The sequence below is a fragment of the Pleurodeles waltl genome, chromosome 1_2, assembly GCF_031143425.1.
Source record: "Pleurodeles waltl isolate 20211129_DDA chromosome 1_2, aPleWal1.hap1.20221129, whole genome shotgun sequence".
NCBI lineage: Eukaryota > Metazoa > Chordata > Amphibia > Caudata > Salamandridae > Pleurodeles > Pleurodeles waltl.
Window position 1 is genome coordinate 571,626,375 of NC_090437.1, and position 12,717 is coordinate 571,639,091.

At 42.9% G+C, this 12,717-nt stretch overlaps 1 protein-coding gene across 5 annotated transcripts in view; it reads left to right on the top strand.

The window, feature by feature from the left end:
* SCLT1 (sodium channel and clathrin linker 1) overlaps positions 1-12,717 on the top strand; it is a 419,430-nt gene that overhangs the window by 125,283 nt on the left and 281,430 nt on the right. For all 5 annotated transcript variants that reach the window (XM_069242161.1, XM_069242151.1, XM_069242154.1 and 2 more), the window contains one exon: positions 8,217-8,282. In XM_069242161.1, the coding sequence (XP_069098262.1) occupies positions 8,217-8,282 (66 nt within the window). The remainder of the gene's footprint in view (positions 1-8,216; positions 8,283-12,717) is intronic.

A 12,717-nucleotide genomic window follows, 5' to 3' on the forward strand; every position in this document is an offset into this window, starting at 1 on the left:
CAACTGACTGCAAAGCACTGAAGACGGATTCCTGGATCTGAGGACCGGTAAAGGAAGGGGACCAAGTCCAAGAGTCATGCAAGTGTCCAGTGGGGCAGGAGCCCACTAAACCCTGGATGAAGGTGCAAAAGGGCTGCCTCCGGGTGAAGCTGAAGATTCTGCAACAACGGAAGGTGCTAGGAACTTCTCCTTTGGTCAGACGATGTCCCACAGCGTGCTGGATGATGCAGAGTTGTTTCCACGCATAAAGACCGCAAACAAGCGTTGCTAGCTGCAAGAGTCGCGGTTGAGGATTTTGGGTGCTGCTAGGGCCCAGGAAGGACCAGGAGGTCGCCCCTTGGAGGAGGAGACAGAGCGGGGCACTTAGCAACACGGGGAGCCCACGCAGAAGCAGGCAGCACCCGCAGAAGCACCTGAACAGGCGCTTAGAAGATCTGAGGAAGGCGGTCGACTCAGCACAACAAAAGAGAGCCCCATGAAGTCGGAGTCCAACTCAGCGAGTTGGGCAATGCAGGACGGAGTGCTGGGGATCTGGGCTAGGCTGTGCACGAAGGAAGTCTTGCAAAAGTGCACAGAAACTCGAGCAGCTGCAGTTCACGCAGTACACAGGATTACTGTCTGGCGTGGGGAGGCAAGGACTTACCTCCCCCAAATTTGGACAGAAGGGCCGCTGGACTGTCGAAGACACTTGGATCCAGCTCCTGTGTTCCAGGGGCCTCGCTCGTCAGGATGAGAGGGGACCCAGAGGACTGGTGATGCAGAAGTTTGGTGCCTGCATTTGCAGGGGGAAGATTCCGTCGACCCACGGGAGATTTCTTCTTGGCTTCCAGTGCAGGGTGAAGGCAGACAGCCCTCAGAGCATGCACCACCAGGAAACAGTCGAGAAAGCCGTCAGGATGAGGCGCTACAATGTTGCTGGTACTCTTGTTGCTACTTTGTTGTGGTTTTGCAGGCGTCCTGGAGCAGTCAGCGGTCGATCCTTGGCAGAAGTCGAAGAGGGAAGTGCAGAGGAACTCTGGTGAGCTCTTGCATTAGTTATCTGCTGAGATGCCCACAGGAGAGACCCTAAATAGCCCACAGAGGAGGATTGGCTACAGAGAAAGGTAAGCACCTATCAGGAGGGGTCTCTGACGTCACCTGCTGGCACTGGACACTCAGTGCTGTCCATTGTGCCCTCACACCTCTGCATCCAAAATGGCAGAGGTCTGTGACCCACTGGAGGAGCTCTGGGCACCTCCCCTGGAGGTGCTGGTCAGGGGAGTGGTCCCTCCCCTTTCCTTTGTCCAGTTTCGCACCAGAGCAGGGCTGGGGGGGATCCCCGAACCGGTGTAGACTGGCTTAATCAAGGAGGCCACCATCTGTGCCCGTGAAGGCATTCCCAGAGGCCAGAAGAGGCTACTCCTCCCAGGCCCTTCACACCTATTTCCAAAGGGAGAGGGTGTAACACCCTCTCTCAGAGGAAATCCTTTGTTCTGCCTTCCTGGGACTGGGCTGTCCAGGCCCCAGGGGGGGCAGAAACCTGCCTGAGGGGTTGGCAGCAGCGGTAGCTGCAGAGGAGACCCCGGAAAGTTAGTTTGACAGAATGGTATTGGGGTGACAATTCCATGATCCTAGACATGTTACATGGCCATTTTCGTAGATACCATTGTGACGCTACAAATAGGTATTGACCTATATGTAGTGCACGCGTGTAATGGTATTCCCGCACTCACAAAATCTGGGGAATTTGCCCTGAACAATGTGCGGGCACCTTGGCTAGTGCCAGGGTGCCCACACACTAAGTAACTTTGCACCTAACCTTCACCAAGTGAGGGTTAGAAATATAGGTGACTTATAAGTTACTTAAGTGCAGTGTAAAAGGGCTGTGAAATAATGTGGACGTTATTTCACTCAGGCTGCAGTGGCAGTCCTGTGTAAGAATTGTCTGAGCTCCCTATGGGTGGCAAAAGAAATGCTGCAGCCCATAGGGATCTCCTGGAACCCCAATACCCTGTGTACCTAAGTACCATATACTAGGGAATTATTAGGGTGTTCCAGGGTGCCAATGAGAATTGGTAAAATTAGTCACTAGCCTACAGTGACAATTTTTAAAAGCAGGGAGAGCATAAACACTGAGGTTCTGATTAGCAGAGTCTCGGTGATAGTTAGGCACCACACAGGGAACACATACAGGGCACACTTTATGAGCACTGGGGTCCTGGCTAGCAGGATCCCAGTGACACCTAGGCACAAACAAACATACATACAGTAAAAATGGGGTAAACATGCCAGGCAAGATGGTACTTTCCTACAAGAATATTTTAAGAATCTTGAGTGTATGCACCAGAAGACCAAAGATGAATAAAAATCTCTGTTTGCTGGGTCTATGCGAAGCGAGAATTGATGTAAAGGATGGCCACAAAATTACAGTTATATCTTAACTTTTGTTTTAACTAAGAATGGCGCCCAGCCTCATTTAACAATGGTCACACATGTTCCACATAGATTTGTGTTGATGCAGTTCCATCTGAACACAGTTCATCTCCTGGTGGTGTTTCCCCCCAAAATTCACAGTATTGAGAACCTAACTATGTGTCACTGTGACTGTTGCTCTATACATGGCACGTTACAGTTTCTATTTATTTTTTTAAAGATTTTATTCCGGATGAGGCACTTTTATATTAAAATACTTCTTAGGAACTTAAGTTTGATTTAGTTTAAACCTGCTGTAATCTTTCTACAGCAGTTACATAATATGATTGGCTATTGCCAGCTATATGTGGCAAACCATGAAGATCGGAAGGTGATTAGCAGCCAATTGAAATTTATTAACAACCTATAAACGAATTAAGACTTAACATAAAGTGATACTAATTTAGATTGATGTATTGCTTGTTACAACATCTCATGCTTTTGTTTGTATGATAGTTTGTCCTCTTTGCCCATCTTTTTCGTTGTTTTTATTTATTGTTAGGGCGTATCTTAGGGTGTGAGCAGCAAACTCTCTAACTGTTCTTGGGAGATGTGACGCCAGATGTGGTTAGATACAGATTCCTACATTGATAGTCTTCCAGGTGAAGTAGGGGCTTAAGCCAAAAGATATTGCAGGAGAGAGAACACGCGTCATCTGAAATAATCAATTGCATCTTGGAGATTGCAATACTGGTTTCCGACAGCTAGCAAGAGTGGCAGGAGTGGCCACCTCCTTTAGATCGTAGGTTCAAAGCAGGATCCTGGACCTCCTATACAATGGCAAATCTCTTTTTGTCAAACATGTCAATGATACCATCCAGGTGATCAAGATGGACACCTACACAGCCAAATCTTTAGGTACCCTGCAATACAGCAAATTGCCCTTTTGAAGCACACGGGGAATGGGATAGCCTTCTTATTGAGGTGGCTACCAGCAGAACCCCTACCCAGCATATTCAATGACAACTCCACAGTATCGTTCCTAGTGTCAACAAAGGCAACCACCACAGGCAGCCTGTACTAGACCACTTCCAAAGGGAAAGTTGGGACGACAAGGAAAGGACACAAACGGTGTCAACGGCAAAATTAATGCACAGCCTACCTATCCTCTAATCCTAACAGCCCACTTTAGAGGGAGGATACCCAACGATCTTCAAAACTGGCAAAAGATCACAATCGTCAATTGGGTCTTGGCCTTATTCAGTTTGGCCATACATTAGAATTCATCCAAAAACCACCACCAACCCCCTCTCAAAACTCCTTGTACAAAATCTGCATCTCCTCGGGTTAAGTCAAGGCCATGTCGTGAAAAGGAGACTTCGAACAAGTCCCCTCAGCTCAAAAAGGGACACCACACTACTGTTTCTTCTTGATACCGAAGAAGTCAGAAGAGTGGCGACCGATCGTAGATCTAAGAAACCCGAACACCTACCTAAAGAAGCAAATGTTCTGCATGGTAACACTGCAGGACATACTGCTCCTCCTAAACCAAGGACTACCCTCCTCCTAAACCATATGACTACCCTCGATCTTTTAGATACATATTTGTATGTCCCTATCCACCCAAAACACAGATCATTTGTAAGATTCACGTAGCAGGGTGCCAATATCAGTTCAGAGTGGTCCCACTTAGCCTGAAGTCTGCCCCTCTCATTTTCACGAAGTGTTTGGTACCAGTAGTGACCTTTCTGTGACAAGAGAAATACCAAGGGTTTTCTTACTTGGACGACTGGTTAGTCAAAGCACCCTCCCACCAAGCCACTCAAAGATCGACCGTCCCCTGCATGCTAATCAACGGTCTGGATCTTACACTAAATCCACAGAAGTCAAGTCTTCACCCTTTGCAAAGGATAACATTTTGGGGAGCCACACTGGAGACCCTGCTCAACAAAGCATATCCATCACCAGAAAGACAAGGAAAATTGCTAATCCTAACGTAGTTAGTCCACAGGAAAAAGTATATTTCCGTTTGCATTTACAAATACCTGTAATTTCCTTTCAGTTTCTTTTTACTGCCTACAAATGTCGGCTCCAGGAGGAATTAGACAGGCAATGGATACAAATGACAGGATCTTTTTACAACCTCATCCACGTCACTCCGGGCATGATTAAGGCCTTATCCTGGTGGACTCAACAACCAAACCTTTCGGTCAGTCTCTCCTTTACAGCTCAGGCCTTTGCTTTGATCTCAACCTCCGACGCTTCCTTAGAGGGCTGCAGAGCTCATCTACACAATCTACAAGTCAGCAGCAAATGGAAATCCTCTCAGATTCTTTTTCACATCATTCTGCTCAAGATCAAGGTGGTGCATCTAGCCTTGCAAGCCTTTCTTCCCAGAATCAAAAACTCTGGTGCACTCCTTCACCCAGACAATACTGCCACCATGAACTACATCAACAAGTAGGGAGGCACGAGATCTCACTTGCTATTCCAGGAAGCACACTATGGGGGTTATTACAACTTTGGAGGAGGTGTTAAGTGACGGTAAAGTGACAGATATACCACCAGCCGTAGTCCATATCCTATGGAACTCGTAATACGGCTGGTGGTATATCCGTCACTTTACCGTCACTTTTGGGACGGATTACCACCTCCTCCAAAGTTGTAATAACCCCCTAAATCTGGGAATTGTCCATCTGTCACAAAGTGCATTTAAATGCAGCACATGTTTTGGGGAAGCACAATGCCAAAGCAGATACTCTCAGCTAAATGAGAACAACTAGCCACATGTGGGAACTTGATCAGAAGATTCTGGAGAACATATTTCACCAGTGATCTGAATCTAGACCTCTTCGCAACATCCCAGAACCAGAAATGCCAGTCCTGTGCAAGCTGGCATCCACAATCAGGAGTGTGGGGTAATGCATTTTCTATCACATGGTCCAGAATCTATGCCTATGTCTTTCCTCAGATTCTTCTCCTCCCAAAAATCCTCAGGAAGTTTAAGACAGAGCCATGCACAATCATTCTCATATCTCCACCAGGACCACATCAGTATTGGTTCACTGATTTGCTCCACCTCACAGAGAGACCTCACATCCAGTTGAAACTGATACTGTCTCTTTTGACAATGAGCCAGGTCCGAGTTCTGTACGCGGATCCCAAATCCTTGCATCTCTCAGCCTGGCTCCTGAATTCAACAAATTTGCACATTTAAATATTCCAGAAGAATGCAGAGACATCTTAGCCAGAACTTGTACAGATAGTAGAAATAAAACGTATGGCCTCAAATGGAAGCTATTTTTGCATGTAGTTACAGTTTTCTGATGTACATCCAGTATCATCCACAGTGGAAGAAATTCTTCCTTATCGCCTACATCTTGCAAAATCAGGTCTTGCTCCGTCATCCATAAAAGTTCACTTGGCAGCTATTTCCCGCTTCAGAAGATCAGCAACATCACCATCATTATGGTTGAGCAGGCTCATAAAGCAATTCCTGAAGGGATTATTCAGGGTCTTTTCACAAGTAAGGCGTCTTCCACCTATTTGGCACCTAAACACTGTGCCTACACAATGAATGAGAGGGCCTTTTGAACCGAAAGCAAAGTGGACATTACATTTCTGTCCTGGAAATTAGCTCTTCTATTGGCTTTAACATTTGGGAGATGAGTTAGTGAGATACAGGATTTCACCATTCAAGAGTCTTTCCTGCAATACAGAAAGAAAAGAGTGGTTCTTCAAACAAACCCTTAATGTATTCCAAGAGGGCCATCAGACTTTCACCTCAATGAACCAATGATCTCACACCTTTTTTCCCAGACCCAAAGACGCCAGCTGAAAGGGCAGTGCACTCTTTGGTTGTTAAGAGGTGCTTAAAGTTCTGCTTAGACAAAACAAAACACTTCCACAAATCGAATCAACCTTTCATAGCATACCCAGCCCGGAGGAAAGGCTATCTTTCATCGAAACAGGTCATAGCTCAAAGGATATCCAGTGCCATTCAAGCTGGCATGCCGTTACAGACCTCATTCTACAAGAACTGTCTACTTCAACTGCATTATTTGCCAGTGTCTATACAGGGCAGCAGCCTGGACAAATAGTCTCCCTTTTACTCAGTACTACTGCTTGGAAACTGCACTTCACAGAGATTCAGCAGTGGGCCAAGCGGTACTGCAACATCTTTTCCAGTGAAGGTGAGCCATTACACTAAGCTGTTCCCATCATCCGCTAATTCATAACACACATTTTGCCTCATTTCTATATCTGTTAATGTGAATGTATGATAGATATCTATATGTGTTTCTATCCTTATATGTATATATTTTAAACTTCATGCAAAATGTGCTATGTAACTTTTATTTACTCTGATTCAAGCATGTGAATCTAAGAAAGATCCAGTACTGGAGTAAGAAAATAAGTTACTTACTTGTACCTGTAGTTCTCCTGTACTGGAATCTTTCATAGATTCTCATGTGACCCACCCTCCTCCACTGGGAAGCTCACCTTCTCTCTCATTGGGTATTTATTTATCCCTTTGCTCTGAAAAGCTGAGAGACTGGAGCTACACACAGGAGTGTTCCAAATGGTAGTGCATCCTGATTGGTTGGAACTTAAGTGTAGTCTTTTTTTTATTTTTATTAAGAACAACTAGTTTATGTTATTAAACTGAAGGGCCTGGGGCCTTTTCGATCATTGCACTGCTTTTTCTAAGGTACTGTGGCACTCTCATCTTGATGACTGGGAATGATTTAAACATGTGAATCTATGAACGATTCCAATATTGGAGAACTACAGTTACAGGTAAGCAACTTATTTCCTCTTCATTATTGTATTTTGTTTTTAATTTCCTTTTATGTTTCTTTTCATCATAACACCAGCTGAGCTATTATCTTTCTGGTGTATCTCCTGCATAAAACATAGCATTTGCCAGTAAAATCGAGTTGTTGCTTGTGCTTTGTCCTCCATTGTCAGTTGCTGCTGTCATTTAGAAATATACAAAGCAAGATCTTTGTGAGCTTCTTTGTTTTTTGGAAAGTGTTTTTAACTGTCTATTCCCAGGAAAAGAAGAAAATGGTGGAGTTGCAGAAATATTTTGAAGTGATAACTGTTTCATTTTGTTGAATTCATTTGTTAATCATCTTTGTACTTGTCGGACTTTGGTGTCAGCTGATATGCTACTTTTGATAGCACACAAGGTAGCCCCACAGTGAGAGCATGAATTTGTTTAAAACGTTTTTAAAGGATTTGTTGAACAATGGTTTCAAATTTTTAAAGGGTTTATTTATTGCTTCGTGTTGGCATAATTTTTGAAGCCCAAATTTCACTTTGTAAACCATTTGGGTGCTTACTTATATTCTGGTCTTAATACATTGTTTTATTTAGTCACATTATATGAATTGGCATAACATAAATAGACTTTGCTGCATTTGTGGAGAAATAGGATTTACTTAAATTACCAGCTTGCCTATGCATTGGTTTCTCATGCTTTAAAAATGGTAGATTGTACATCTCCTATCTGTCATTTTTCTTCATGAAGTGATTGTTTGGGTATTGGTGTAATTTCTAATTGATAGGTAAAATTGTTGAATGATAAATTATTTTATATTTGTTCAAAGTCTATTTGCCTTGCTATACCCAGGGAAGACTCTGCCATAAGAACAAGGTTTTATAATTTTGTAGTGCTGGCATGATGATGGATTAACATTTTACGTAGGTTTAGCTTTTACTACTTATGGTCACAAAATGTTCCTTCATCCTGATTATCTGATTGTGTCCGACAACCTTTGTGTTTGCCAAAGTACTTATTTTGTGATGTCCCATTTCAGGAGCAGTTAACTAGTTTTCAACAACTAACTCGACAACTTCAGGAAGCAAATGAGAGAGTGGAATTGGTAAGCAAAAGAATTGACATTTGTAACCACCAGTTACAGCATTGTGAATTACTTAATCAGGATACTGTTAGCTTGCATGCATTAAGTTCAAGTGTTACTGTACAAGGAACTGACCAACCTTTTGCTTCTTTATATTGTTGTGTAGCCATTTTAGCTATGGGTATTATATACATTATTTTAGCACACTAGGCCTGCCACTGTGCTCTTTACCCTAGATATGTTTGATATTCGCTTTATTGTATTATTTTAACAGTAGCGGTCTTGTTTTATATTTCTGTATCTAGTTGTTCTTCGCCTAGGTCAGCACTGCGTTCTTAAACAAGACATTTCTTTCACTCTGTGCTTTTCTCACGGCTGCAGTAAGATAGGTTGCCGGCAAAGGTGGTACGCTTTGTCTCCAGTGTTCACAGAAACATACACACTCTTACGTGGGATCCTTTCTTGGAACAACAGCTGTTTTATTATTAAAAAAACACTACTTTGACCCATGTACTGTAGAGGGAGATTCCAGCCAGATGACCACAACTGTATGCTGATTGCTTCGCTGCAGCTGCTTATGTAGACTACAGGCCTCTTGCTCAGGTATGAGGGATGATGTCTTCCCAGGGGAAACCTAAAGGGCAGGATTAGAGCTTAACATGCTGTGCTCTAACGTAGCATAGGGAGGAACTCTCCTTAAAAACCTTTGTGACAACATGGTAGCGTTATTTTTGTGTTTTACTCTCATTGCTATAATTTTCATCCTGTTGTGCTTCATTGTCCTAGTTTTTGCTATACATACCTTATTATCTAAGATGCAGTTATTTCAATAAAACTTTATTGAACTGTACTCTGCCTCTGATTGTCCTTGCATATGTGAGACTAATGTAACTGAAAGAAATGGGTGAGATCTGAGTGATCACGATTCCCCTGAGGAGTCATGTACGTAATGCGAACAGTTGCCCAATCATCCCTGCTCTTGAGTGGAGATGAGGCACTGCTAGTTAGCTGGAACAAACCCGGATTAGGCCAAAAGGTGTCACATGGTACGGGATCAGACTTAGGGCCAGATGTAGCAAAGGGTTTTACTCATTCTGTGTCTATGGGGAAATGTGTTTGTACATATGGCCCTTAGTGATTCTGCTGCCTGAATCCGTAGTCTCATTAGGATAATGAGAACCTATCTGACAATATAAAATAGTTTTCTTAACATAGTTTGCGTTTATGGGCTCTTCATTGAACTCATGTAAATTGAAGCAACCCGCCTACAAGTAAAATTGCAGTGCAATTTGCCAAGAGCTAATCTCTTCTCGAAATTTGTTTTCATGCTTTTCTCTCTTATATTAACATTGACAGAATTTCATATACTTTATTTTAATGAAAAAGACCATTTCATTTATAAGAGACACTAGTCAAAAGTGCCTTCTGTGTAGACTGTAAAGAAATTGATGGCAGTGAAACTTCATCAGAGGCTAATTAACAAAGTTAAAGAGTGTTAGCCCTTTTAAGTATCCTGACCTCAAGAGGGTCACATTGCTCTTTACTAGTAGCTACCTCTGTATTTTGCCGCTGACCTCAACCTTCTTTCAAGGTTTCCATTCATACTTAACTGAACATATTTATTTTCTAATGTTTTTTAATAAACGTTTAGCGTTTGTGATGTGCCGCATCTTAGGGTGGAGAAGATCAAAAGGGACCTTGAAGGTCTTGTGTGACCTCTCTCCCAGATTTATACGACTTGAAGGATTGTCAGTTTTGAAGAATACTTCTAAAAGAGCCCTTCCCAACAAAAAAAGATGTTAAACTGCGAGGGAGAAAAATGCATGAATGTATCAGCAGATTCCTGAGTTGGAATTTGCTGTGGTCCTTAAAGTCAAGGAAAGATGTATGTTCGGCCTTGCAAAACCTAGCTCACATCAGAATGTAATTAACCTCAGTCCCTAGCCACGCTTGGGCTGAGAACAGGTTTGTAATGAAAAACTGCATTGTTCCTAAAAAATCACAATTGAGACGTGGTATGACACGGAGACTTACAAGTATGTTGATGGCCTGTTCAGTGCCAAGATTATCACACCTGACACTGAAGTATTTTTTAAACCTTTATATCTGCATTTTTTTTTCAAAAAGAACAGTTGCAACAACTTGTGGATGATGTAAAGTGCAAGTATCACATCACTCCTCCTCCGTTACAGAAAACATTGGAACTGTTTCAGTGCAAGAAACAGCACGTGCCAGGCAGATGTACACTACAAACTCAACAATGATCAGATTAATTCCAACCTGACAGGTCATCTCTCTTATTCAAGAATACGCTATACAACTTCATATTACCGGATCACCCAGACTTGCCTTCAACTCGCTATGCTTATTGAATGAATCTTGCCCCCCAGGCTGCCAAATCATCTTCAATCTTTGTTCACAGGCTTTACAACTCACTGTTTGCTGTCTCCCCTTGCTTTCACCAGTTGGTACTTTGCTTTAAATAGCAGCTCCCTGCTTGCTCATCTGTTTCCCAGCATCCATATTTGCGTGCAGGGAAACAGATGAAAACTTCACTTTCTGCAAGTGAGAGCAGCCCAGGGAAAGTGGCGGTGCCCGGGGCTGCAGGGGGCATGGGGGTGGCCCCCTGCATAACATTTGATTAAAGACCCAGGAAGGTGGTGGTCCTTGGGGCTTCAGGCGGGGCCTGGAGGCCCCCTCGCGTTCAAAATTTGACATGTCCCTGGGACCTGGCCCACCCGGGGCATGCATTTAAACAAGCACCCGAGCCCGCACTTGGGTCTTTTAAAAAAAACAAATACAGCGGATCTGCCATGTCTCGCCATGAAAATAAAAAAAATCTTTTTTGCTTTGAGGATTCTCTCTGAGACACCAGTACCAGAGCTAAGGGGTCAAGATGTCCCTACCCAGGCCCCTTTTTTCTTTTATTTAAGCTTTTTTTCAGCCAAGTCCCAAAATGGATGCCAGCACTTCCTTGTGGAAGTGTTGGCAGCCAATCAGTTTTCAGTACGAGATCTGGAGGGTTTGCTGCGCCTTGTTGTCCCTATATATACAATTTGTTTTTTCTTTAATATTTCAAAAAATATTGAATTGATTTACACCAACTAGCAAAAAGGGCACTTTCTGGACCAAGAGCTACCTTTCTGCCAAATTTTATGTAATTCTGTCCAGTGGCTCGTGCGCTAGTCCTGTTCAGAATCCCTATGAGAATCAACATGGGAAACAATACTTTTTTGACCCCATCCCCTTTTTCTCGCTCCCCGCTTGACTGATCATCTCAAAACTTTCCCGAAAGCAGCTGATGTGAGCATCAAATTTATTTGGAAAATTCTATGAAAGTTCGTCAACTGGCGCCAAAGATATAGGCAAGTAAAAAAAAATACTTTTTCCATAGAGACTAGGTCCTAACTATTACTGCCTAGTGGATATATATGGATAGATTACCAAGTGGTGGCTGCCATTCGGTAGTAATATTGAGACGTGTGTGTGTGTGTGTGTGTGTGTATATATATATATATATATATAACCTACTGGTGCTTGCCAATATGTAGTTATAGTTGGGACCTAATTTCCATAGACAAAGCATTTTTTGTTTTGCTAATAACTTTGGTGCTGTTTGACACATCTTCACACATTTTTCAAAAGTAATACGCTAATTACTTCAGCTGCTGTCTTGAAAGTTTCGGGGTGATTCACGAGCAGGGTCGAATAACAGGAGGGGGGGCCCAAAATGTGTTTTCCTAGTGTAGTTTCCCATAGGGGTTTTGAACACGACTGCAGCCCGAACGGCTGCATGCACGTGCACCAATTCTGGCAGAAGGCTCGATCTTGGTCCAGAAGTATGTCTTTTTATGAATTTGTGGTAAATCTGTTCGGTAGTTTTGGAGTTATTAAAGAAAAAATAAATGTGTATATCTAGGGACGCAGATCCTTCGCAGATGCAACCGCTGGGGATGAGCAGGTCCTGGGGAAAATCAAATCCCTGATTGGCTGGGTGCCAGGTTGCGTCCGCCATTTTGTTTGTCGCATCAGTCCAAGGGGATCAAAAAACATTGAAAGAAATACTTATGGGGTCAGGATAGAGGTATTGCTCACATTTGTGTTTGTAACTTTCCTACATATAGCCTGAATTGACATGGTGACACAATGTGGGACATGCTTCCCTGATAATCGTACACCAAAAGGCCACATAAGATAACCCACAAACATAGAAAAAACAACTCATGCAAAAATGCATAATTCAATCCCAAATGGGCACTCCGCATTTAATTAAATCAGTAACTTATAAACATAAATAGAATCATGTGTTCAGATTCAGAAATATATTGACAAAAATTATATTTATTCCCTTACTGCCTTTCTCATGGGGGTGGAGTTGTGTGTATGTTTTGTGGTGTGTGTATTTATATACTTGTAGCATCATGACAAGCTGTAACTTTTTCAGAAATCTCTTATG